The following is a 27946-nucleotide window of genomic DNA, read 5'->3' on the forward strand; positions in this document are numbered from 1 at the left end:
TCGACAAACGCACCTCACCCAATCTACTCTCGTACATCCGAATGTCAATGCGCACCAACGGGCCCTCGAACCACACGCACACTGCGAAGCCGCCCGGCCCTGGCACCCACTGCACCCTCACCCAAAACCGTGGATGGGGCCGCCTAGCCCAGAGCACCGGACACCGCCATAACCACCCCTGACCCTAAACCGGAGAAGAAGAAAACACCAGGCCCTGTGCGTCCCCATTATCCTGCCCTAGGCCCCCGCAAACATCCCCACCTGCAGGCGGGAATCACACAGAAGCAGGCCCAGCGCCCCCACTACCGCCCAGTGCAAAGCGCCGCAACAAGTCCCCAGCCGCACTGCAAATCGCAGACCCCCGCACCAATACCCAACAAGATGACACCGCCCTCCGACACCGCAGAAGCCCGCCCCCCAACAGGTCCCGGAGAGCAGCTAAAAAGAAGAGAGCAGACCCAAAAAAAAACGGTAACTCACCAGGCTGCCCAGGAGACGTCCCAGCAGCCGCGCGTCCAAAATCCACCGGCGCCGAGCAGCCAGCTGTCGCCCCCGGATCGGGTTCCGACAGCTCGCCCTCCGATCGGTCCTCCTCCGCTCGATGACTGGATGGCCTCCCAGTCCCAGGAGCCACGGCCGCCCAGCACCAGCCACGCTCCATGACGACCCTGGGCACTTGCCAGCCCTCCGCCTAGCGCTGCACCTGAGAAAATTTTTTTTTTTTTTTGTTAATGGAGCCGCTGCTCCATGCTGCCAGGGGGCCGGCCGGCCGCAGCACCAGACAGCCCGGCAGCTGCAGCAGGACATCTCCCCCCGCCGGGCACCCTCCCTGACAGGTGCCTTGTCAGCGGAGGAGCCGCTGTCATCCCGTCCTCACTGCCGTACGGGCGGGGGGCGGGGCTTCGTCCATGAGTGACCCCCCCCCCCCCGAACTCCGCCGAAGACAAGGATTCCTCCCGGCCTCCCTGGGAGCAGAGGCAGGAGAGCGCCCTGCCAGCGGGGGCCGGAGGGTCCCGAGTGGGGCTCCCATTGTGGAGCCGAGCCCTGGGGCTGGTGGGGAGACCGGGGGAAAGCTCTCCGGAGGCGCAGACCTCCCAGCACATGGGCGCTCCCGCCCAACTAACTCTGATGAGCCCGGGTCCTGCAGAAAAGCAGAGACCTGGCTCTGCAGCCAGGCCCTCCCCCTGGAGGCAGCAGACCCACCCAGCTGGGCCCACCTGTCCCTCGCATGGCCCTGCCATGCATAGCAGGAGGCAGGGGCGCATCGACAACCCATGGGGCCCCCGGGCAATAAGGGATCATGGGTCCCCTGTGTCCCTGCCCAAAATCAAAAAGCCTACAAAAAAGGGTACCCGGGGGATCTCATGGGGCCCCCTACTGACCTCGGGCAGTGCCTGACTCTCCTAAGCTCTCTCTCCCACGTCTAGCTCCCAACTGATGCCCCTCCCCAGAACACCCCACCCTAAAGTGCAGGAGACCCCACCTACACTCTCCTCTACCAACCAGATCCCCCCAGCTAACTCTAATACAATCATTAACCCTTACACGTCTTCCTTCCCACTCTGGGCCTAGTCATGCCTGCCCTGCGCTAATTCTTTTCTTCTTTTATCACTGCGGGCATTTCTTTCACAGAACAATGTGAAAGAGTGACGCAGCCGGGCAGTCGGAGCCCCGCACAGCCATGTTATTTTTAAATTGGTACAGCTAGCGGAGGAGAAGATCCCCTACTATCTGTCACAATGGGGAATAATGGGGGGACAGTCCGTTCGTAACATATTACACCCTGAATATGAATGTAACATGTTACGAAAAGGTGAACCTATCCTTTAACCACTTCCCGTCCGGCCCATGTACATAAGTGGCCAGAAGGGAGCAGTGCCGGAGCAGGTGGCTGTTTATAAATGGCCCTCGTATTCACTTCCTGTGCGCACTCCCTGGAAGCGCACGGCACTGCACTCCGGTGTCCGCTGTGTCCTCACCAAGGTATGGTGAAACAAGCTCCCCCTGCTGGTGAGAGGATTACTTTCCCCTGGTACCTGGAGACCCTGAGGGTGTGATACTTGCTTAGCTGACGCAGGCCACACGATCCTCGCTGTGATCCAGTTCCCATAGGCGGATGACCAGGAGTTGGTTAACACTCAAACGCGCATTACTATTGCGCTTTCTGGTTAGTGCAATCTACATTCTACACATCTGGTTAGTGCAATCTACACATGTGGGATGAACATGGTCACAGAAGTCACTGATTTTCTCACCATCCTGTTTTGAGAGTTTGTACTGTGCACTGCAGAACACTTGTGTTGGATATACTCATTCATCAATATAGAGCAAATCTATGGACGCTAATCATATTTCATTATCCTTCTTTAATTATAATCAAGCAGTGATTGATTATTGCATTGTATGATCGCTTGTTTCAATTTTAGAATTTTATTAGCGCTGCATGTTCTATCTATACATACCCTATATGAATGTGATTGACCTTCTTCAAACATAATTCATTGATGGGTCAAAGCCAGCACCTCAGTCACACACATACAAATCTAACAGGATTTTTAGCCTTCCCCTAATCTACTATTATTTTTCATTTCTGTGTTGCTGGAGAATTTCCTCCACTTCCTGTCTGCTGAAACTGTTGTCACCAGAACAGGAAGTGAGGGGAAATCTCTCCAGTAGAGCCCAGGATAGCAATAAAACCTGAATAATACCTTTGGTAGGCAACTGAAGTGGTTAGCACAGAATGCTTTTAAGGTTCCCTCTCTTCAAACAAAAGCAAAAAGTGTGTTTTTTTTTTTTATTCTAGCAGCTTTAGTGCAATTCTCTGACCTTACAATATGGGGTACTAGGACTTCAGCTGAAAAACCAAGAATGTGACTGTAATGAGTTGTTATTGTAAAACTCAGAGATGAAAAGGAGTTTTCAGAGATGCACAAAGAAGGTGGCAGGGAGCTGCAGTTACAAAATGTACAAGAGCTCTGAGAGCTGATTGGAGGGAAGGGACACACCCCCCTGCACACAGGAACAGAGCTGAGGCTGTCAATTTGCTGGAGGTCCCTCCCCTGTCACCTTTTTATTTCTTGGTGTCAGGAAAACCTGTCAGAAGTCACTCATGCTGATAGCAGAGGAACGAAGCAGCAGACAGCAATTGCGCTTAGTGCTCTGCATTGAGACAAGTGCACACTATAGAGGGAAATGCTTTGTTCATGTTTCATGTCTGAGGTTTACAACCACTTTAATGATCGATTTCTGTCGAATAGGATTGTTTGAACCAAGGGACTGGGGCTGGAACCAAGGGACGGTGCTCAGAGGTGGGTAGAGGGTAGAACCAAGGGACGGTGCTCAGAGGTGGGTAGGGGGTAGAACCAAGGGACGGTGCTCAGAGGTGGGTAGAGGGTGGAACCAAGGGTTGGTACTGGGAGGTGGGTAGGGGGTGGAACCAAGGAAAAGTGCTCAGAGGTGGGTAGGGGGCAGAGACAAAGAGTGACTTAGAACGGGGGGGGGGGGGGTTTCTGCTCCTATTCTCTGAGGAAAAAAGCCCAGGGGAAATCCATTGTTTTTTCAATCAGCCTGCTGGCATCTAGTGGAGATTATGGTGGCACAAAACCTACACTAGATATCAGTATACTAATGGATAATATTAACCTGATGTAACACAATCTATTCATTCTTCATCCCATGTTTAGTCCTCTTTTCATCCACTTTTACTAGCAGATCTCACTGGTCACTCCAAATAAAAAACAAACTAAAAACAATGCAAAAACATAACAGCAGAATAAAATAGACTTCTCTGTCTGCTTCCCTCTGACTGTGAATCAAGTAGCTAAAAAATGCAACTCGTCTACCAGTTTTTGATAGGTACAAGAAAACAAATTAAATATCTGTATTGTGCATCAGAATTCTATCTGTATTTTATAGGAAATAACAATTAAAAGGATTTTAGACGAAAGGTAAAGACACCTATGGGCTCACACTGTCGGATTCAGGAACACTGTGTATGTGAATGTGACATGACTTTTTCTTCTCTTCTTGCAGTAAAGGCCAGACTCGTATCAATAAATCAGGACATGGAAGTTCAGGATAAAACTGTAAGTATATATGATATTTCAAAATGCTATACATGTTTACAGTCACGGAGCACGTTATTAGGACTACTTCTAAACCTACCTATTGTATTTATTTAATCAGCCAATAGGCAGGTGCTGGTTGTGCAACTACTGCAAAACTGAAAAGCAGAGCTGCTACACTGTCAGGTTCCCAACATAGAGGAGAAGTTAACAAAGCAGTCAGGTCATAAAACAGAGTGCAGCGCTAAAACAAAAATAAACCTTTGACATAAATATGTGTGACTAATATAAGTCCACTAGTATCCTCAACGGGAATTATATAGTCCACCATATAGTATCAACCGCTGTGAATATGATCCAATCTTCAATTGTAGAGGTGCTGACAGATTGCCTACTCACCGGAAGCACAATATAATTGCGCATATCTGGATCATATACATCCTGGGGTCCTGGGAGAAGACAACCTGGTGCCAAGTTCCTCTGGTAATCCCTCAGTGATACATGGGAAGGTTACAGGTCTGATCATAGATGTTCAATCCCCGGATTTACCGCAGTGCCTGAAATACTGGTGCTGAGATGTAAGGCTCAGTGCCAGATATAAGGAATAAAGGTGCTCATAGTGTGATATTGTAGATAATGAGTTTATTATATGAGTTAAAACCAATAACGTACATATATACCGGAGAAGTTACAGCAGACTGCTGAGGGCAGTCATAAAAAGCACAAGCACTGACCAGTATGAATCATGTGTAGGCCGCCGGACCTCCTGATCCGGCGGCGTGACGTCAAGGCGTGCGAAGGCTCCTCCTAGACGCGTTTCGTGTAAACACACGTCTGCAGTAGGGGTGATGGCATCACATGATTCATACTGGTCAGTGCTTGTGCTTTTGGGTGGACCAAAGGTTGACTGTGGGTGGGAATAACTATGTCCCAGGCACCAAGTCTGAAATGTTGGTGAATGTTTATTCCTTGATATAAATTGTACATACTGGGGGAAGGGGGATCTGAGAGGTAGTGAGCACCCCATTCAGGTAAACTCTAGATGTAAGCTCTAATATTTTGTTTGCTCTCTGCATTGTGCATCATAAGTAATGCCCGTAGCGTAAATGACAGGTCAGTGCAGGGGGTTTGAAAATGTATAGGTGGGAGCTGGTTGGTAGAGGGAGAACGTGGGTGGTCTCCTTGGCACCTTTGGGTGGGGTGGCCTGGGTGGGGGGGCAGTCATTCGGAGCTGGACGTTGGTGAGTGAGCTTCAGTGAGCTTCCCTCCCACCCTACCCACGCCAGCATTATTAGGGCCTTTTCCCTGAGAGACAGTGGGGCTGTCATGGATGGTCTGGTGGCCCAGCTGCGTGAGGCGGCAGCCTCACGCGGAATAGACTGGCTGCAGAGCCGGGTCTCTGCCTTTTTGCAGGACCCGGGCTTGTCACTTGACCCAGGCTTATCACAGGGCCCGGGCTTATCACCGGAGGAAGAGGGGCGGGAGCGCCCACGTGCTCGGAGGTCTCGGCCTCCGGAGCGCTTCAGCCCGGACTCCCCATCCCCCAGAGCTCAGCGCCGCATCAGGAGCCCCGTACGGGACCCTCCGGCACCGCAGGCAAGGCACTCTCTGGCCTCTGCTCGCGGGGGAGCCGGGAGGAATCCTCAGCTTCGGCGGAGCTCGGTGGGCGGGGTCTTGCACGGAGGAAGCCCCTCCCCCCCGCCCGCACGGCAACAGAGACGGGAAGGTAACGGCTCCTCCACTGGCAAAGTGCATGTCAGGGAGGGAGCCCAACGTGGGAGAAGGAGCGCTGCATTGCTCAGCTGTCCCCTGCTGCAGTCGGCGGGCCACCTGTACAGCATGGAGTGGCGGCTCTGAAGAGGATCAAGCAGAAGGGCAGCTCTGGGCAGAGTGCTGAGGAGAGTGTGACGGGACAGAGACCAGGGACGTCGAGGGGCGTGGCTAGTGCCAGGAGGCGGAGTCAACTGCGGCACGGCCCGGAGGGACCCGTGGCTCCTGGGTCGGGGAGGCCATGCAACCGTCAAGAAGAGGTCGACAGATCGGAGGGCGAGCTGTCTGAACCCGATGCGGGGGTGACAGCTGGCCGCTCTGCGGCGATGGAGTCGGGATGCGCGGCTGATGGGACATCTCCTGGGCAGCCTGGTGAGTTCCCTATTTTATTCTCTTCTGCGCTTCGGGACCTGTTCGGGGGAGGCGGGGGCGCGGCCTCGGCGGAGAGGGATGTGGGCGTTTCCGCGTCAGGTTTAGGGGGGGGTCTCGGCGATTTGATGTCCGGCCTGAGAGATTTGTTGCGGCGTTTTGAGCAGGGTGAGGGTAGGGCCCCTGGGCCTGCTTCGGCGTGGCTTCCGCCACCGGGTGTTGGGGTCCTAGAGCAGGAGGGAGGGGACGGGCGGAGCTCGGGGGTTTCTCCCCCTCCTGGTTCTGCGCCAGGGGTGGTTACAGCGGAAACAGGTGCTCTGGTTTCCGGGGTTGTAGATGGGGGTGCTGGGGTCTCCGGGACGGTAGGCGTGGCGGACTCGGCCAAGGGTGAGGTATACGTATGTTTTGAGGGCCCTTTGGGTGCGCACTTACCGTCGGAGGTTCGAGAGCGGATTTGGAGAGGGGAGTATGTGGACATTTTCACTCTCTTGCCTCTGGAGCGTTTTCCGTTAGATGGGTCGCGGGTTGACGAGGGTAGGCGAGAGGACGCTGAGAAGCGGCGTTTTCGTTTTATCCCGCGGACCTTTGCGAATTGGATGCAGGCATTTGCGATCATGGCCAGTGTCATTGGGGAGAAGACTCCTGAGCATTGCTCAGCTCTCTTTTGTTATCTGGATGCCATTAGCGAGGCTAACAGGGTTTACGGTGGGACCGCATGGCTTCGATACGACGAGCAGTTTCGGCAGAGGCGGGCTGTTCGCCCTTCATTGCGTTGGGACCATAAGGACATTGGCCTTTGGATGCGCCTCATGACTCCCGTGCGGGCTCCCGGTCCGTTTTTTCAGGGTGGGGTCGGTGGTTCATTCTCTCCAGGACAATCGGCCTCAAAGCGTAGGGGTGTATGTTGGCAGTTCCAAGAGGGCGCGTGTCGTTTCGGGGGGTCCTGTCGTTTTAAACATGAGTGTTCAGGTTGCGGCGGATCCCATCCTTTGTCGCGCTGTTTCAAGCGGGGTAGAGGCCTGCCCGGAGAGCATGCGAGCAAGAGGAACAACTCCGGTGAAAGTAGAAAGGATGAGGCCTTTCCTAAATAGATATCCGGATCGAGCAGCCACCGGGCTGCTGTTGGCTGGTTTTTCGGAGGGTTTTTCGTATTCCGTGTAGTTTGACTTCGATCCCCCCTTTAGCTCGTAACTTACGGTCGGCGGTGCAGCATGCTGAGGTGGTTTCGGCGAAGTTGAGTAAGGAAGTGGGGTTGGGACGTATGGGCGGGCCGTTTTCTTGCGCTCCGTTTGCAGATCTGGTGGTTTCACCCTTGGGGGTGGTGCCCAAGAAGGAGCTGAATTCGTTCAGGTTGATTCACCACCTGTCTTTCCCCAAAGGGGGGTCGGTTAATGACGCCATCGATCCGCAGTCCTGTTCGGTGTCTTACACATCGTTTGATGCGGCAGTTTTCTGGGTTCGTCGTTATGGGCGCGGTTCACTTATGGCGAAGTCAGATATTGAGTCCGCATTTTCGCTTGTTGCCGGTACATCCGGATAGTTTTCGTTTTCTGGGGTGCCATTGGCAGGGCTCGTTTTACGTTGATAAGTGCCTTCCCATGGGGTGTTCGATTTCTTGCGCATTGTTTGAGCGGTTCAGTTCGTTCTTGGAGTGGGTGGTGCGGGATGTCTCCGGGATAAATTCGGTCATCCATTATTTGGATGATTTTCTTTGCGTGGGTCCGCCCGCTTCCAGGGTTTGCGCGGTTTTGTTGGCTACGTTGCAACACGTTGCTGACCGTTTCGGGATTCCATTGGCTTTGGATGCCATGGAGTGCCGGCTGCCAGGGGACAAATTGTTGGCCCTACAAGGGGAAATTCGTGGGGTGCTGGGCAAGCGGAAAATTCAGCTACGGGCCTTGCAGTCGTTGCTGGGTAAGCTGAACTTCGCTTGTCGTATCCTGCCGATGGGGCGAGTTTTTTGCCGACGGCTGGCGGCGGCGACGGCGGGAATTACTTGCCCTTTGCATTTTATTCGTTTAACTAGGGAACATCGGGAGGACTTGCGGATTTGGCATACCTTTTTGGATGACTTTAATGGATGGGCGCTGTGGATGTCGGGACCAGTCAGTAATTTTGACTTAGAATTGTTCACGGATGCGGCGGCTTCCGGGGGATATGGGGCCTTTTTTAGGGGGCGGTGGAGTGCGGCTCCGTGGCCTTCTTCTTGGGCTGCGGCGGGTTTCCTTAGTAACCTGGTGCTGTTGGAACTTTTTCCGGTGGTATTGGCGGTTGAGGTTTGGGGTGAAAATTTTAGGAAACAGAAGGTTCGTTTTCATTGCGACAACTTGGGGGTTGTTCAGGTCATCAACCGGGTCTCGGCTTCCTCGCAACAAGTGGTTGGCTTGCTTCGCCATTTAGTGTTGCGTTGCTTGCAGCTGAACGTTTTTCTCCATGCTGTGCATCTCCCTGGGGTTGATAATATCTTGGCTGACGCTTTGTCTCGTTTTCAGTGGGACAAATTCCGAGAGTTGGCGCCGGCGGCAGAGCAACACGGGGTTCCTTGTCCCGACTGGCTGTGGGAGATTGCCTTGGGGTCGTTGCAGGTTGGATCCGGAGGTCGGTGAGTGAGGTGACATGGTCGGCATACTCGAAGGTCTGGCGAGAGTGGCGGGATTTGTTACAACAGGTCGAGATAGATCCGTGGGGCCCGGAGGTAGGGGTGGCTGTTTTGTATTATTTGGCAAGGAACTTGGAACGGGGGGTGTCGGCTGCTGCGGTGGATAGGCGGTTGGCTGGCTTGGCCTTCCTCTTTAAGCTTCAAGGGTGTCGGGACTTCACGAAAGAATTTTGGGTACGACAGGCTCTTCGAGGTTACCGTAGGGCTTGTCGCAGTAAGGATTCTCGTCGTCCGGTGTCCTTCGAGTTGTTAGGATCATTGTTTGAGCATCTGCGCTGTGTTTGCTTTTCAGAGTTTGAGGTGTGCTTATTTCGGGCGGCCTTTGCGGTGGCTTTCTTTGGGGCATTGCGTATTGGGGAGCTTGTCAGTCCATCCAAATCCGTTCTTGGGGCGTTGTTCGGGGATGATGTCAGGGTCTCTAGTGATTGGGTGGAGGTGTTCGTCCGTCGGTCCAAGACAGACCAATTGGGTCGTGGTGCGCGGGTGAGGTTTTTTGCCCTTCCTACATCATTAGTGTGCCTGGTGCGGGCGGTTCGTGACTTTTTGTCCCGTCGTCCGGTGGGGAGTGGCTCTTTTTTCATGCATGAGGATGGGTCCCCGTTAACTCGTTTTCAATTTGTGTCGGTTTTTCGACGCTGTTTGAAGGTTGTGGGTTTGGATGCATCTTTGTATGCTTCTCACTCGTTTCGGATTGGGGCGGCTACTGAGGCCGCCCGGTGGGGTTTGTCAGATGCGGCGGTGAAACGTATTGGTAGATGGGATTCCCAGAGGTTTCGCTTGTACATTCGTCCGCATCTGTTGGGTTGATTAAGGTTGGATCCCGGGTTGTTGTCCCTGGGTTGGGTGGAGTTTGTCCTGTCTCTGTGCCGTTTTTTGTTCTGGTGGTAGTTCTTGCTCTTTTATTTCAGATGGAGCGGTGCGCCTGGTGTGGATCCTGGGGCACTCCTACGTTTTTTGGGGGGCCAGGCGGGTGGATGTGAGGCCTAATGGGCGACAGTTGGGATTGACTAGACAGGAGGCTTGCGTGCGATGGATAGGTGTGCCGGGGATGTTGTGGGGTCGTGTGGTGCCTGAAGTTCGGCGTTTTGCTAGTCTGGATAGGCCACCGGATGTTCTGTTATTGCATGCGGGGGGTAATGATCTGGGAGTTCGGTCCATGCGGGAGTTAGTGAGGGACGTAAAGATGGATTTTCTGCTATTGCGGAGGGATTATCCGGACATGGTGTTGGTATGGTCGGATATGGTAGCCCGCGCCTCTTGGCGTTTGGCGCGGTCGGTGGAGCGGCTCAATAAAGCGCGGATAAAGGTCAACAAGGAGGTGGGGCGCTTTTTTATTCGGAATGGGGGGTTGGTGGTCCGGCATTTGGAGTTGGAGGTGGATACCTGGCGGTATCTGCGGAATGATGGGGTACATCTTAACGCAGTTGGGACGGATTTGTGGTCTCTGGGTTTACAGGATGGTGTGCAGAGAGCAGTCCGTTTGTGGTGGGGCACGCATGGGTAAGGGCTTACCCAGCGTGTTGTGGCGGTTTGTTGGTCTTTGGAGGCGGGTATTATCTTGAAGGTACAGAGAATGGTGTGGGACCCATCGGTGGTATGGTGTGCCCGGGGAACATTCCAGTTAACCAAGGTTTAACTGGAATGTGGTGGTGCTGCACTGCGGACGGTAAGGTTGTCTCCGAGCTGGGTGGTTGCGGCTGGAGGCCTGGTGGTATATGGGGTTCGCAGGTGCATTTCAGATAATTTCTGGATGGGGCCTTCGAAGACCAACAACAAATTGGTATGTTTTCTGTATAAGGAATTGGTTTGGTGTTTAAAATTGTGTGGTTAATAATAAAAGGCCACGTTGGCCATTTACTCCAAATCGGTGTCATGTTTTTATTTAAGTAAGAGTTATAGGTAAGGGGATCTGGATGAACCAATCTCTGGTGCACTAGTCAAGCAATTGTAATTATTTTATAAAATCCTGTTTTGATCTCAGGTGCTGCTGATCTCCTGCAGCACCTTCCTTCCTACATGGACTGCAGTGTGGGCTCCATGGCATGTCTAAGGGCGGGTTTCCTGATGGTGACAACAGTGGAGCATGCCTGTGCAATGTTAGTTGACAAGACCATTTTTAGTCTCCATCAGAAGCCCATGTGTGACAAGCTGGCAACACAGGATCACAAATGGGAGAGAGAGACAGAGCGTTGTCACCCTATAACAGGAAGTGCCTGAACAAGGACCTTCATAGCAGGATTACCAAGGATTATTTTAATAAGATTTGCAGATGTTAAAAAATGTTTAAATTACTTTTGGAATGACATTAACATGTTAAAAATTATATAAGATTTTGACGATTGGATTTCCGTCTACTTTAAGTCATAAAAGCTTGAAAGGTTACAGGGAGTGTTCTCTGTCAGTGAAGCGAGCTGTGCGTTCGATAATTGTATTTGCATATTTCAGCACGGATTGATATAAATATTTGACATGAAATTTATGTAATTCCTCCATACACATAAAATAAGACAGGTCAGTGAATGAACCTTCATTCTGCAAATTCCTGGGTATGTTATAATCCTTCTGTACATAGAAAGACTGACAATGTCCTATCATTATTAATAACACCATACAGAATAAGGACAGATACCGAGAATTACACCCGGCATACGGGACAGGTGAAGTGGGACTGTGCAGAGTCCATACATACAGAATAAGGGCAGATACCGAGAATTACACCCGGCATACGGGACAGGTGAAGTGGGACTGTGCAGAGTCCATACATACAGAATAAGGGCAGATACCGAGAATTACACCCAGCATACAGGACAGGAGAAGGGGGACTGTGCAGAGTCCATACATACAGAATGACAGATACCGAGAATTACACCCGGCATACAGGACAGGAGGAGAAGTGGGACTGTGAAGAGTCCATACACACAGAATAAGGACAGATACAGAGAATTACACCCGGCATACAGGACAGGAGAAGTGGGACTGTACAGAATCCATACATACAGAATAAGGACAGATACCGAGAATTACACCTGACATACAGGACAGGAGAAGTGGGACTGTGCAGAGTCCATACATACAGAATAAAGACAGATACCGAGAATTACACCCGGCATACAGGACAGGTGAAGTGGGACTGTGCAGAGTCCATACATACAGAATAAGGACAGATACCGAGAATTACACCCGGCATCCAGGACAGGAGAAGTGGGACTGTGCAGAGTCCATACATACAGAATAAGGACAGATACTGAGAATTACACCCTGCACACAAACTAAAAACTGATATAACTTCTGTTATCATTTCAATAAGATGTTAACATATCAAAACACTGCTACTTACTGCCTTTTTTTTCTTTTTTGTATACTTATGCAGGCCATAGATGGGGTTGAAATCTGGCAATTTTTTGGCCGATATTAAAATTGTCAGATATCCGTGCCGTGTATGGGTCATTTTGTCATCCATTTTTCGTGTTTTTTGCTCGTTTGGATTATTGGTGTGAAAACATGGCCCCCTGAAGAAGCCAGTCTTTAGCCCATACTCTGCTCTTCCTTGGTTTCTTACATTTTTTTTCCTCGTCAAATGATAAAAGGCCAAGCATTACAATGGCCAGTTTTTGTCTTTGTTTTCGGGGAAGTGGCATTTTCAACAAAGAAAACATAGAAAAAGCGAAAATTCGTACGAATGACACGTTGCTAAAGTCTACTTCCATCAGGTAACGTAGAGAGGGAGGGCCGCGAAGGTCACAAACTTACGTCATTTCCAGTTTGAGGTTACGATTTTCAAGACTTTATCCACCGATTTTTGTAATAATTGGTGGTCATGTTGGCTTTCTTTATCGGACGAAAAATCGGGAGAATTTAAAACACATCTATGGCCTGCATTACTTTGCTACTTACTGCCTGTCCAGAGCAGGGAAACTTCCAACAGCTAAATACCCATTTTATAAGGGGAAATCATTCTGTATCAGTGCAAAATATTTTGTAAATTGATCACTGTGATGAGAAGAACCCCGTCAGATAAAGTAATACATGTGTGCAAAATATTTCTTGCTGCTAAATGTACTAACACTGAAAAGTGTAAGGCCTCTTGTAAAAGAACCTACTGTGGCAGGCGCAGCACCCTTTGGTGCCTTGTGCGCTGTGGCATTAGAAAAATTATGCAATTGCTGTTTCTTTGTTTAATTAGACTGACTTTACTCTGTAATTCCTCCAATGCCGCTCTATGGATGCAGTAGGTTTAAAGAGCACACCGAATACTTTAGTTAACTTCTTTAATAACTTCAATCTTCTTCATATAACTGCTTACAATGGCTTGTTTCATTTATCATACAGTAGCTTATTTCTTTATATTACAGTGGTTTGATTTGATAGCTTGATAAATTTGTTAGATTCAGTAAATTCGATTTGCTATATTCGATTCGATAAGTTCGTTATATTCGTTCGGTGGAACTACAAGTAAAACACACACAACAGTTTCAACACACAGATTCACCTGCACTGCCAAACAATAGAGGAACACACAAGTGCATTAAATACCTATTTGGCCTGCTCTGCCTCCATAAAGCTCTTCTGATTGGAACTGTCTGTTTCCTCTTCTGTCTGGTGAGCATGTCTCTCTAGAAAATCCTAGCAGGGAGTTTTACACAGGCATAGATGTGAAACTGGCTGGGATTGGTTAAGGCTCTGTACAGTATGAGGCTGTCTGTGATTGGCTCATCTTTAACTAACTCTTAAAGGCATATTTTCCTTTTCTGCTTCTGCTAACACAATGAATATATAAATGTCATATAACAAAGACATAAATTACAGCAATGATTTTGCTTTTGGCTTTAACATATGCACATATATACTGTACTGAGGTTATTGGCAGATTTGGTATACACATATATGTGAACCATATTAACAACCTAGGACTGGTCTTAGCTGGCCAGCTACACTCCCACCAAAATTACCTATAATTCTATGTTCTCAGTAATAGGATTCAAACATGAATTCGAGGAATTTTCCATCAGTTTCTCAACTCTCAAGTGTCTTTGTTACTCTCAAGCAGAACAACTAACTTTTGTATTGGACGTTCCAACTTGAGTGGAGTTGTGAGACGTTTTCCCTTTTTGTCGAGTTTTGAGTCTCCCATTTGTAAGAAAACTCTTCTTACTAGTCCTTCTTCATCCTTTCGAGCTTCTAGGACTTTGGCCAATTTCCATTGACTTCTTGGCAAGTCGTCTTCCTTTCACTATCCAGTAACCACCTTCTCTCAAACAGCTTTGAGTAAAGCTTCTTCCTTGATGCAAGGATTTGTTGTGGTAGTGATTGATAATCAATCTTGTGAAGGTAGAATTTTTGGGTAGAATTGCTGGATGCTTAACTCTGTTAGGTAGCGATGCATTTTCCAGCCTCCCTCCCACTTTCAGTATACCATCCTGCAGAATAAGATTAAGCTTGTACAATGGGTGGTTGTTTGGAAGTCTCTTAGGTTCTTGACTAAGTCTCTTCAATTCTTCACTGTAGAATCTTTGATGAATGAGTCTTATAACCGTTTCTTCAGCTTTCACTCTTTCCTCTACATTCAACGATTCTTTCTTTCTGATTCCTTTTGCTAAGCGTTTAATTCGAGCTACAATGTTTATGACTGTATTCCACTTTGAACATCTGGCTAGTCGTTCAAGTATGTCATCTTGACACTTGGCAGCAGTGCTCAATGTTTGAACTACCTTTACTTCTGGATCACCCATAGACAGTTCTGTATAACCTTCACTGGGTATGATTTCCTTTTCCCAAAGGAACTCTGGACCGGTGAACCAGTTTGAATTCTTCAATTCTGTTACATTTAGGCCTCTTGAAGCATGATCTGCCGGGTTTTGCTTCGTGTCAACATAGTGCCAATGTTCTGGATTCGTTGTTTTCTGAATTTTTTTAACTCTGTTAGCGACAAAAGTGTGGAATCTTCGAGCTTCATTGTTTATGTAACCTAGGACAACTTGTGAGTCTGTCCAAAAATTCTCTTCATCTATTTTCAATTCCAATTCTTCTCTCAGAAACTGACTTACTGAGGCTGAAACAACGGCTGCCGTTAGTTCGAGTCTTGGTATTGTCTGAATATTGTTGGGTGCGACTCTGGCCTTTCCCATAACTAGGGCACAGTGTATCTTTTCTTCTCCTATTACTCTGATGTAGGAGCACTGACCATAACCATGACTACTGGCATCTGAAAAGTGATGAAGTTCTATTTTCTTGTACTTTCCAAAATCAGGAGGTACAAAACATCTGGGTATTCGAATTTCTTTCAAATTTTGCAAGTCTCTTATCCAACTCTCCCACCTTGGCCTCAAGCCTGCAGGTATGGGTTCGTCCCATCCCAACTTCTGTCTGCATAATTCTTGCAGTATTTCTTTTGCTCTGAGGATTACTGGTGATAGGAATCCCAACGGATCATATATTGAGGCTACTGTGGAAAGAATGGTACGTCTAGTTGGAACTTTCTCTTCCATGGATATTTCAAAGAAAAAATTGTCGTTTTCTACATTCCATCCCAATCCGAGTACATTCTGAACTGGAAGAGGATCATAGTTAAGATCCACATTCTTTATTGTTGATGCACGTTCGGAGTCACTGATGGATTCTAGTACCTCTCTGTCGTTTGAGATGAATTTGTGAAGACGCAGGTTTGCCTTTGCGCATAACTCTTAACTCTGTCTCACCAACTGAATTGCCGATTCTGAGGATTCTAGGCTTATAAGACCATCATCTACATAAAAGTTTTTCTTCAAAAAATTTGCTGCTGATGGACAATCCTTTTCATTCTGATTGGCCAGATACTTCATACCATAATTAGCACAACCTGGGGATGATGCTGCTCCAAACAAGTGTACTTTCATCCTGTATTCTGCTGGCTCTGTATCTGTATCTCCTTCTTCCCACCATAGGAACCTCAGGAAGTCTCTATCTTCTTCCTTCACATGAAATTGGTGGAACATCTTTTCAATGTCGCACATGACTGCTATGGGATACTTTCTGAATCTACAGAGTACTCCAGGTACAGTGTTTGTAAGATCTGGTCCCTTTAGTAGATGATTGTTCAATGCAACATCATTGTACCTTGCTGAGCAATCAAAAACTACTCTGATCTTATCTGGTTTCTTTGGGTGATAGACACCTTGATGTGGGATGTACCACACTTCTCCATTTTTAGGCTGACCATCAACTTTCTCTGCATGCCCTTCTTTGAGGATTTCTTTCATGAAATTCAAATAATCGTCTTTGAGTTTGGGATCTCTTCCCATCCTTTTCTTTAAGCTTTTCAATCTTGCCAGGGCAAGATCTCTGTTATTTGGCAGATGAGGTCGTTCTCTAAAAGGTAGGGGCATTTCAAGATAACCTTGTTGATTTTGCTGAATATTATCTTCTAGAACTTGTACAAACTTTATGTCCTCTTGGGAGACACTCTTTTCATTACAACTTACGTCTGCAAAGTTGGATTCTAGAATTTTGAGTACTTTCGCTGGACTTACAGTTGGTAACTCTTGGACAGATATTCTATGACACAATCCTGTCACCTGTCCTGAATCTGCAATCTGTCGTTTTTCTCCAACAACACCCCATCCTAGATCAGTTTGGACTGCATAGGGTTCACCCTTTCCTCCTGCGATTATCTTTCGTGGCACCAACGCCTCGGGACAGTCATAGCCTATCAACAGTCCAACACCAAATTCCTTCAGCGGGGACATTTCATGAGATATGACAGATAGGTGTTCCCATTTGTTGGCTGTTTCACAGGTAGGTATGCGATCTCGATCCAGAGGTATGTCGTCTTTTGTATAAGCTGGAGGTAGATCTAATATGCAGTTTGAGTGGAGTCCTCTAACTCTCAGTCCTTTGACTCTTTGACTGTTCACCAATGTGTCTCTTCCTGTCATTGTGGTGAGTTTGAGTTTCACTGGTTCTGTGGCCACTTGTAATTTCTTGCAGATTTCTTGATCAATGAAGGTGACGTTACTCTGGGCATCCAGTAGCGCATAGGCGTATACCTTCTTGTTCTTCCTTTTAGGATTTGAAATACACACTGGTACAACCATTGACGTGCCATTGATTTCTCTTTCTCTCACTCTGCAAGAGAATACTGTTGCTTTATTTTCTTCCTCAGTGTCCTTAGGCATTAAGGATTTCTCTTTCTTTGGACGTTCTTCATGTAGTGGTGTAGGATGACGTCCTTTACAAACACTGCAAGTGGCCTTTTTCTTGCATTCTTTAGTAATATGGCCTTTTCTTAAACATCCAAAACACAGCTGATTATCAAACACAAACTACTTCTTTTCGTCTGGAGACCTTTCCTTCAATCTTTGGCACTTATGTATGGAGTGATTCTCTTCACAGAACATACACTTGAAGGTAGTCTGAAGACTTGTCAGTTCTGACTCTTTACTGATCCCAGTAATGACGTTGAACTTGCTCTCATGGGCATCTGGACCTTTAGTAGCTGTGTTGGTTGCAAAGCTAGTTGCTCTTGAGCATCTTATCTCTCTTGTAGGCCTTTCTTCTAAGGGTTTTAAGACATAAGATGCTGTTACTGGATTACACGCTATTCGTGCTTCCTTATTGAAAAATTCAGAGAACTCTTTGAAACTTGGGAAGTTTTTGCCGTGATCTAACTGTTCAGTCACATAGCGATTCCATCCAGAAGCCACTTGTTCTGGTATCTTGGCTAGCATCCTGTGGTTTTCTAGATAGTCGTTCAATACTTCTAGTCCTTGAACATGTGGGATAGCATTGCTGCATGCTTGCAGGAAGTCGCCATACTCTTGGAGCTTGAAGTGTTCTTTAGGACCTATTTTAGGCCAGTTTATCAACTTCTCTCTGAAAGCTCTTTGTACTAAGAAGGGATGACCATATCTTGCATTTAATTTTTCCCAAGCTTGCTTGTAGGCTTCTTCATCTTTCCTATAGAAGTTACCTTCAAGAACCTTTTTTGCTTCTCCGCCAGTATACCGCTGGAGGTAGAATAACTTGTCCACTGGACGGGAGCAATTATGTTCAATGATCATTTCAAAACTTGCCTTCCATTCTATAAACTTCAGTACGTCTCCGGAGAATATAGTAGGTTCCGGAACAGGAAGTCTAGTGGGAAAGCCTCTCTGAGGTTTCGCCAGGTCAACAGTTGCAACATTCTCGTGACCACTGCCATGACATATGGGAGTTGAATTATCTGCTTCTTTTTTTCCACTTTGTTCTGAATCAGGTGAGTCTCTCTTCTTTCCTCTCTGAGCAGGGATGAAAGGACTATGACTTATTTCTTCACTACATGCTGGAGATTTCCTTCCATTTTCCTGGGCGTAAGGAAGATCGTAGCAGTCAGCTTCTCCACTTAGTACTGATTTGGATCTATGACTACCCTGATTTGTATCCTCTTCGTGCACTCTGAGTCTGGCTTCTATAATCTTAACTTCCTTCTGCCTTTCCAGACTTTCCATTTCATGGCGCTGAGCTTCCAGTTCGGCTTCTATTTTATGGCTCTGAGCTTCCAGTTCGGCTTCCATTTTATGGCGCTGAGCTTCCAGTTCGGCTTCCATTTTAGGGCTCTGAGCTTCCATTTCGGCTTCCATTTTATGGCGCTGAGCCTCTATTTCGGCTATCTGTAGACGCTGAGCCTCAATGGCAGATTCCATCTCAACTTCTGCTCTTTTGGCAGCGAGTTGTTCAGCTAATTCCTTTCTTTTGGCTGATGTACTTGAGGACTCTGTTATGTGGCTGGCACTCCTGCTAGTGATGGAAGTCATACTTGAGATTGTGGTTCCTCCTAAGGACCTAGCATAGTCTTTCATGAAGAGCTCATTCATTCCCTTTCGGGCCTTGACTTCATCATAATTTGCTGCAGATGATAGTTCTCTCATAAGCTTCACTAAATCCCTAGTGACTGCGGTACATGTATCCATGTTTCTTACAATATCCTGGGAGGGTGTCAAGGACGACCGCAAGTTGACATATGCTGTCATAAGCTCTGACTCAGAATCTTCTACCGTCTCTATTATTTCACTCAAATTCTCCTTTATGCTTTCTTGTTTTAGCTTTCTGCGAATGTCTTTGATGTATGCTTTCCACCTCTCATATATTCGGACAAACTTTTTTCCTTTCAGTGCTGCCTCTTGCTCCAAATTTTCTAGCACCTTTTGGGTCGGTTTTCTGTCCCGTGATGAACGTCTTAGTTCACCTGTTTCAGCTATATTTGTTTGGGGTGAGACTACCGTTACATTGCACCTTTCAGATTCAGACAGGTTCTCTTGCTCTTCACCTTCTACCATATCTATCATTGCATCTGCTAACAGTGGGGTGGCAATGCTAGGCTCAGCCATTTCTGAATGCTATAACAATTAATATGAATAATAAGGACCTGTCACTTTAAATGCAATACTAACAAATGCAAGAATAAATGACTTTCACTTTACATGTAATAGCACCAAAACACAGGCAATAAATGACTTTCACTTTAAATACTTCAGAATCATATACTATAAATGTCTCTCTTTTATTAAAAGTCTGTATTCTCTTGAGCACAAAAATGTCTCTTGCAGAAACCTATGTGCATAAGTGAGTAATAAAGGAAAGCTCTGACCTTAATTGAAGAGCAGGATACCGTGATCTGAAAGTTGCAGAAACAAATGTCAGTCTTAAAGGAGACTTTTCTTTTCTTGATGCGGTGACTTGTGATGCTCTTCGGTGACTTTGCAATGCTCTGCGGTGACTTGCAATGCTCTGCGGTGACTATACGATGCTCTGCGGTGACTTGCGATGCTCTGCGTGAACTCTCTGGATACAACACGTGGTCTCTTGATGGATAGCGGTGCGGGCACTCTAGCTCTGGACTCTGGCCCTCCCCCCATGCATCTCTTTCTTTCTCTAGGGGTGCAGGAGGTTTGGCGCTCTTTCTCTGACTGTCTTGCTTTTGCCGTTATGCCACTTTAAGAGTCGGTTGCAGTCTGACTAATGCGCACGTGCTATGGCCTGTACTGTTCCGCTGAGGTGTCTCCGCGTGGCGGTATATGATGGCGCTCTGTTTCTCTAGTGTACTCTTTACTGTGCAAGTTGAGGAGCGCTGTTGCTTGACCTCTGAGGGTAATAGTTCCACTGTGGCAGGCGCAGCACCCTTTGGTGCCTTGTGCGCTGTGGCATTAGAAAAATTATGCAATTGCTGTTTCTTTGTTTAATTAGACTGACTTTACTCTGTCTTTCCTCTAATGCCGCTCTATGGATGCAGTAGGTTTAAAGAGCACACCGAATACTTTAGTTAACTTCTTTAATAACTTCAATCTTCTTCATATAACTGCTTACAATGGCTTGTTTCATTTATCATACAGTAGCTTATTTCTTTATATTACAGTGGTTTGATTTGATAGCTTGATAAATTTGTTAGATTCAGTAAATTCGATTTGCTATATTCGATTCGATAAGTTCGTTATATTCGTTCGGTGGAACTACAAGTAAAACACACACAACAGTTTCAACACACAGATCCACCTGCACTGCCAAACAATAGAGGAACACACAAGTGCATTAAATACCTATTTGGCCTGCTCTGCCTCCATAAAGCTCTTCTGATTGGAACTGTCTGTTTCCTCTTCTGTCTGGTGAGCATGTATCTCTAGAAAATCCTAGCAGGGAGTTTTACACAGGCATAGATGTGAAACTGACTGGGATTGGTTAAGGCTCTGTACAGTATGAGGCTGTCTGTGATTGGCTCATCTTTAACTAACTCTTAAAGGCATATTTTCCTTTTCTGCTTCTGCTAACACAATGAATATATAAATGTCATATAACAATCAAAGACATAAATTACAGCAATGATTTTGCTTTTGGCTTTAACATATGCACATATATACTGTACTGAGGTTATTGGCAGATTTGGTATACACATATATGTGAACCATATTAACAACCTAGGACTGGTCTTAGCTGGCCAGCTACACCTACCCCAGACTGCACTTGGGTATTTCCGTTAGACTACCGCTTACCCATCCGAACACCAACCACAGACACCACAGCTGACCATACAAGACTAGACGACACCAGTCTTGAAGTAAACCAGAAGGTAGACTAGTTTATTTGAACAAGATATATACACTCAAGGGGCAGTCCCCCCTCCCTGCATAATGACACAGGGCAGGGCAATCTACATTTAGTAACAAGAGACACACAGGTATTCAAACTTCACACCAGCAGACAGTCCCATCAGGAGGGAGGGCTACTGGAGACACCCCCCCTTACTAAGCTAATACATATAAACACATGCTTCCAAGCAAGACAAACAATAGAACAATGGGTTGTAGCCACACAACACCAAACAATCCACAACCCCCCACCTATCTCCTAGACATGTCTACACAATATTAGAACAGATCACCCTGTACCCCTAACAGGCACAGGGTGACTTACACATAATAGGGATATGGGGAGCTGAGACAGGGGTCTCCCCACCTCCCCAAAGTGAGCTGTGTTCCATGAGCCCCCACCCAAAGTGACTCCTGTCCCACCTCTTGCATTCTGCTGTCTACAAATGCACTGCATACAGGCATTTTTTTCTGATGTAAATGCAGATCATTGTTTTCAATATGCCTTGTGGGGTCTCGCTTCCAGTGGTAGAGCTTTTCCTTTCAAAAGCACACAGCAACTCGCTTCTTTTTAAGGGCCTTTTTGCCCAATTTTATTTAAAGAACATCCCGTAACATAAAGCTTCCCACGCAGGGGTATCCACCATCAAGCAAAAACAACAAAGATTCAGCCTCCTGGCTTGTACTCAGTTTGCTGTCTGTCTTCTGCAGACTCTTCCCAAATTATGGCTCTCGCACACAGCTAGTCTGGCTTCCACCTCTCCTTGGTGAAGCCCACCTGACTCCAAGGCAGAGACCTCCTGTCTGCCAGGCTGGAGCCCTCCTGACTCCTGTCTGCCGGGGTGGAGCCCAGAACCCTGGTTCTGACCCGTGAAGAGAGCCATGCACACCTGAGCAATCAGTTCCTGGCCATTCCCAAAACCTGGTCGCAGAATTGGAGATTTCAACCCTCCCAAATGGCTTTGAAATCTCCAGGCTCCAGGACCCAAAATGGACCTTACAAACAAATGAGGAAAGTGAAAAGCCACTTTCCTCTGTATCAAACACTTACCCTGGAGCCCCTCAACCTGCTTTGTTGAGAATCCTGGGTGACAGATCGCCACACTGTCACAGCCTATACACACAGGCATGTAAACAGGTGCTCAGTATTTTTATGTGCATATATGAGTATATGGGTACAGGTATAGGGGTACAGGGCGATCTGTATGCGCATACACCACGCTGCTTTAAATAAAAAATTGCGAGGATATTATTTTACGCTTGTATACGCACAAGTGCTATACAGCCCATCTTACTTTTTGTTTCTGCCAGGAATACCTGGTGTTCATACATCAGTACAGTGTGCAAGTACTCCTAAAGCCAGAGGTAAAAAAAACAGCAAATAGAGAAATACATAAATACATACATGAATAATAAAATTATATTCTCCTTGCAGAGACCTCATCACTCCTCCGAACCTCTTGTAATTACAAAAATGTATCTATGGTGACTGTAACAATCTCTAACATGTTTCCTTTTCTTTTTTCCTCCCTCTGGCAGTATCCACTCATTGAGCTCCAGGTAGGTGGATTTATATCTTATGTTTGTTGTCACTGGCAGGATGTCGTCCTTCAGGCCCCGTTCGCATCTGGCGATTTGGGAGCACAAGCGGAATTGCCATGATTCTGCCCATGATTCCAAATAGCACTGCAATCATGGCAAAACATGACATGCGTATTTGTGTGCATTCACTTTTAATAGCACCTCAAATGTGGTGCAGAATTGCCACGATTTATCACGCCACAATTGAGGCAAACCACATCACAAGAAGCTTGTCGCCCAAAAAAAACTCCTGCTCCTTTTTGGCCAATAAGCTTTGCGTTTGTGATAAGATTCTGTTGCCTGACAATCACGTCAAAACTGCAGTGTTTTGAGGTGCCGATAGAAATAAATGGCACACAAATAGTGCCAGAACATGATCATCCAGCACCCAGGGCAAAGATGCCAGAATGTCCCACATGGAAGAAAAATATATTTGAAATATATTCTTCCCAAATATATTGACATACATTTGAAATACTACAATTTTGTCAGCATTATTTATTTATTTTAGGTACTTATATAGTGCTGTCAATTTACGCAGCACTTTACATATATATATTGTACATTCACATTAGTCCCTAACCCTCAAGGAGCATACAATTTAAGGTCCCTAACTTATATTCATACATATTAGGGCCAATTTAGACAGGATCCAATTAACCTACTAGCATGTCTTTGGAGTGTGGGAGGAAACCGGAGAACCCCCACGCAAGCACAGGGAGAACATGCAAACTCCATGCAGGAGGCGCCATGGTCGGGAACTGAACCCATGACCCATTTACTGCAAGGCAGACTTGCTAACCACTAAGCCATTGTGCATTCAATATATTTCAATATACATACATACATACATACATACATACATACATACATACATACATACATATATATATATTGCATGTTGAAATGTGTTTTTTATATATTAAAAAAAATCTGAAGAATATATTTAAAAAAATAATTTTAACATATATTTTTACATATATTTGTAAATCCATTCCAAAAATGTAGATTAAATGTATTTTTTAAAGACGTACAGTATATTTGAAAATGTATTTTTAAAAATATTTTTCATATATTGTGTAATAAAAATGCATTTACAGTGTGTGTGTATATATATATACCGTATTTTCTGGGGTATAAGGCGATTGGGTGTATAAGACGACCCCCTAATTTTCCAGTTAAAACATAGGTTTTGGGCTATACTCGCCGTATAAGACTACCCCCCCCCCCTTCCAAGGCAACACCATTTAAAAACATCAGATTTTTTTAATTGAAATGGTTATGACTTACCGGTACTTAAAATCCTTCAAAATCCTCATGTTCATCCTCTGACATCATAAGTTCATGAATGACATCTTGTGATACATTTGTAAGACAGTCATCATATGGATCAAATTCCAAATCAGATGGTTACCGCTGGATGTGCGGTAATAAGAGCAGGGCCCTTGAACCCCTCGTGTTTTGTTTTTTTACTGTATTGTCTCATGTACTGTCCCCCCAGTATAATGTACAGCGCTGAGCAAACCTTTTAGTGGTATATAAATACTGTATAATAATAATACGGCAGCTTCGGCTACATACAGTATACAGTGTATATATACAGCCCACTGGATGTGCAGTAATGTACATACAGTATACCGCGCTGAGCCAAGCTGGCTCAAAACAAATGTCCCTATGAGAGATTAATCTGTCAGCCCGCTGGATGTGCGGTATATACAGTATACTGAGCCAAGCGGTTTCAAAACGTACCGGTACGTCCCTACTGTAATCAGCCTGCTGGATGTGTGTATGTACGGTAGCTGAGGCTACATACAGTATACGCTGGGCCAATCAGGCAAGCGATGTATTCTACTAATGAATACAAAGCCCGCTCGGATTGGCTGAGGTTGTGACATCATCAGCCCACCTCTCTGACTCAGCCAATCCAAGCAGGCTTTGTATTTATTAGTAGAATACATCACTCATCGTGATTGGCCCAATGTATACTGTATGTAGCCGCAGCTACCGTACATACACACATCCAGCAGGCTGATTACAGTAGGGACGTACCGGTACGTTTTGAAACCGCTTGGCTCAGCGCAGTATACTGTATATACGTCACATCCAGCGGGCTGACAGATTCATCTGTCATAGGAACATTTGTTTTGAGCCAGCTTGGCTCAGCACGGTATACTGTATGTACAGTCTTACCACACATCCAGCCAGCCTGACCCAAACAAACTCAAGGTTCACATTGTATACCCCGCGTATAAGACGACCCCCATCACTCCTCCCAAAAGTTTTTTTATGAATGGAGGATGGCCACCTCCATTTTGCACAGGGAAAGCTAAAGAGGTAGAGCCCTGGTAGGATATATCTACACATTTGTGTTTTTGATTTTAGAACTATGTTTTTTTTTTTCTAATAAAATAGATATGCAGATTTGTTAAAGTAAATTCTGTAACATGTATACAATGAATGTACGAGAGGAGTTCAAGTCATACGGGGACTTTTCATTTTACAGATATAAAAAGGGACGCTAGCGTGGCAGTACTACACACAAGAGGCATCCCTAGGGTTGGTGTCACCCTGTGCGGTAACACTTTGTGACACCCCCTCCGACGATCCCCACAGAATGGATTGGATCTGCGGATTGAGCATAGTGGATCAGACTCCGATCCATTATGCTCAATCTGCAGATCCGATCCATCCTGCGGGGACCGTCGGCTTTCTTTACAACTTACCTTTTCTTGGAGTGGGTCCGGTGTCACCCTGTATAGGTTGCATGCAACGATCCCCGCAGGATCGTCGGTATGCAACCTATACGGGGTGACACCGGACCCGCTCCAAGAAAAGGTAAGTTGTAAAAAAAGCCAATGATCCCTGCAGGATGGATTGGATCCATCCTACAGGGATCATCGGCTTGCTTTGCAACTTACCTTTTTGTGGAGCAGGTCTGGTGTCACCCCGTGTGGTCGGTGTCACCCGGTGCGGAGTGCACCCCCCGCACCTGCCTCGGGACACCACTGCTACACACAATAGTAAGAGGAGAGTCCTATTACTGATAGGCGGCGCACATGTCGTGGGCCAGTCCAGAGACTGTTAACCAAGATGGCAGACAACAGTGTTAGTGGGTGCATAGAATAGCATGTGGTGATGAAGTTTCTTGTGAATGAAGGCATAAAACCCACGAATATCTACAGAAGACTTCAAGCACAGTACGGTGATGTGACGCTCAGCCGCAGTAAGACATTTGCATGGTGTAAACGGTTCAAAGATGGCCGTACATCCATCAGTGATGATCCCGGCTATGCTGGTTCCCAGCCCACAGGTACATGGAACACCTGATCCTGGATAATCGACACAAAACCTGTCATGAAACTGCAGAAGAGACTTCAGATTTCTGTGGGAATGGTGGACACAATCATTCATGAATGTTTGCATCTTTGAAACATCAGCGCATGCTGGGTACCAAGGCAGCTTTCCACTTTTGACCGGCACAGAAAAGATGAAGTCTGGACTTGAGTTGAAGTAGCATTTTGAAAGGGAAAGCCAGGATTTTCTGGATCGCATTTTCTGGATTACATGTACCAAAACCTGGGCACAATATTCACTCCGGAATCAAAATGACCATCAAAGCTGTGGAAGCATGCGGACTCACCACCAGCAAAAAATGTGTGAATGATTGTATCTGCAAGTAAAGTGATAGCAAGTGTTTTCTGGGACAAACCTGGAGTTGTGGATCATGTGGATTTTCTACGAAGTGACGCAAACGGTCTTGAGATGGTTCAGGCATACTGACAAATCTTTCTATACTGAAGCTTTCCAGTTAAAGATGGGATAAGTGTATAAATGTAGCAGGGGAGTATGTTGAAAAATAAATGCAGTTTCCACTGCTCAAAATTTGTTCTTTTAGTATATAAACCTAAAAGCCCCAGTTTGACTTGAACGCCCCTTTTATATACTTTATTTTAGTTTATATAACCAGGTTCCTCATAGAAAGACTGTTGACTATAAGATTTATTTCATCTCTGTATAGGATCCACAGGGGACCCGTGTCGGCCAATGGAAAAACGTTTCTTCTAAGAACGGTATAGCAGAGATGTCCTTCCAGTTGGCTGAGGAACCCAGTATGGGAAAATACAAACTAAAGGCTGATGATGTTACAAGGGAGCTTGACGTGGCAGAATATGGTAAGAGGCAGAGACTTTATGCTGATATTTACCTAAGGGTGAGATGCTGAAGAGCAGTGGATTCCAAATTGTGGCCTGTGGGAGGGTTTTTAGCCCTTGGGGCACTATTACTCCCACTAATACGAGGCAATATTCCTCTCACTAACACCAACAATGAGACACCATTCCTTTTGCTAACAAGAAAAATTGGTTATTATTCCTCTCACCAAAATCAATGGTGAGGCATCATTGCTCCCGCTGTTACTAACAATGGGGCAGCATTACTTGCACAGATAACAACAATATTGCACTATTCCTCCCAATAATACTAACAATGGGGCACCATTCCTCCCTCTGATACCAACAATGGGGCACTGTCAGGATCCGGGTGTTCTGCGGCATCGCGTCGGGCGGCGCATGCGCAGAACACCCACTCTCTCTACCCGGCGGGCAGTAGGACCTGGCCGCGCATGGCAGCGGCGGGGTTCACGCATGCGCACTCGGGATCACGGACGCGCGCCTGGCACCAATGACAGCGGGAGGCGGGCTATTTAAACGCAGGAACAGGTATGTTAGTTGCCGTTTGGTCGTTTATCCTGTGTCCTGTATCCTGTTCCTGTGTTGCTGTATACTCCGTTGCCGACCTCTGCTTGTTCCTGATCCTGCTCTCTCCTGTTTGACCCCTGGCTTGCCTGACTACTCTTCTGTCTGATCCCTGGTACTGTATTTGCCCGCATCCTGCTGAACCTGGCTTGTGACCTGACCATTCTTAGCTCGCTCCTCTGTACCTCGCTGCCCGCATAATACCGACCGGCCTGTCTGACCACGCATACCGTATCCATCCATCCATCCATCCATCCATCCGGTTTGGGTCAGACCTGTGTATCTGTCTGCCTCTTCCAAATAGATTCCGTTCCTGCACTCCCCTGTCAGTATTCTCTACCACCGCAGGACGCACTCGGGGGTCGCGACCTGGTTTCAGTCTGCACCAAGTCCATCCCCACCATCAGGGGCCCTGGTGAATAGCAGGCTGGGACTTAGACCCCGCGCCCTGGGAGCGTCCGTGCGGTGGGCTGCTAGAGACTCTGCCAGGCGGCTTAACAGGCACCATTCCTCCCACTGATACCAACAATGGAGCACCATTACTCTTGCTGATACTAACAATGGGGCACCATTCCTCCTACTGATACCCACAATGGGGCACCATTCTGCACCACTCATACAAACAAGGGGGCACCATTACTCCCACTGATATTAACA

The 27946-nt window shown here is 46.8% G+C and overlaps 1 protein-coding gene across 1 annotated transcript in view; it reads left to right on the forward strand.

Annotated features, from left to right (window-relative positions):
* Positions 1-27946, forward strand: part of LOC149445224 (alpha-2-macroglobulin-like protein 1) — a 238295-nt gene that overhangs the window by 17835 nt on the left and 192514 nt on the right. The window contains exons 4-6 of the mRNA XM_089654069.1: positions 4033-4085; positions 22494-22514; positions 26554-26707. Coding sequence (XP_089510195.1) covers positions 4033-4085; positions 22494-22514; positions 26554-26707 — 228 coding nt within the window. The remainder of the gene's footprint in view (positions 1-4032; positions 4086-22493; positions 22515-26553; positions 26708-27946) is intronic.

The sequence above is a fragment of the Staurois parvus genome, unplaced genomic scaffold (genome assembly GCF_062004578.1).
Source record: "Staurois parvus isolate SC_StPar_1 unplaced genomic scaffold, SC_StPar_1.0 ptg000737l, whole genome shotgun sequence".
In the NCBI taxonomy this organism is placed as follows: domain Eukaryota; kingdom Metazoa; phylum Chordata; class Amphibia; order Anura; family Ranidae; genus Staurois; species Staurois parvus.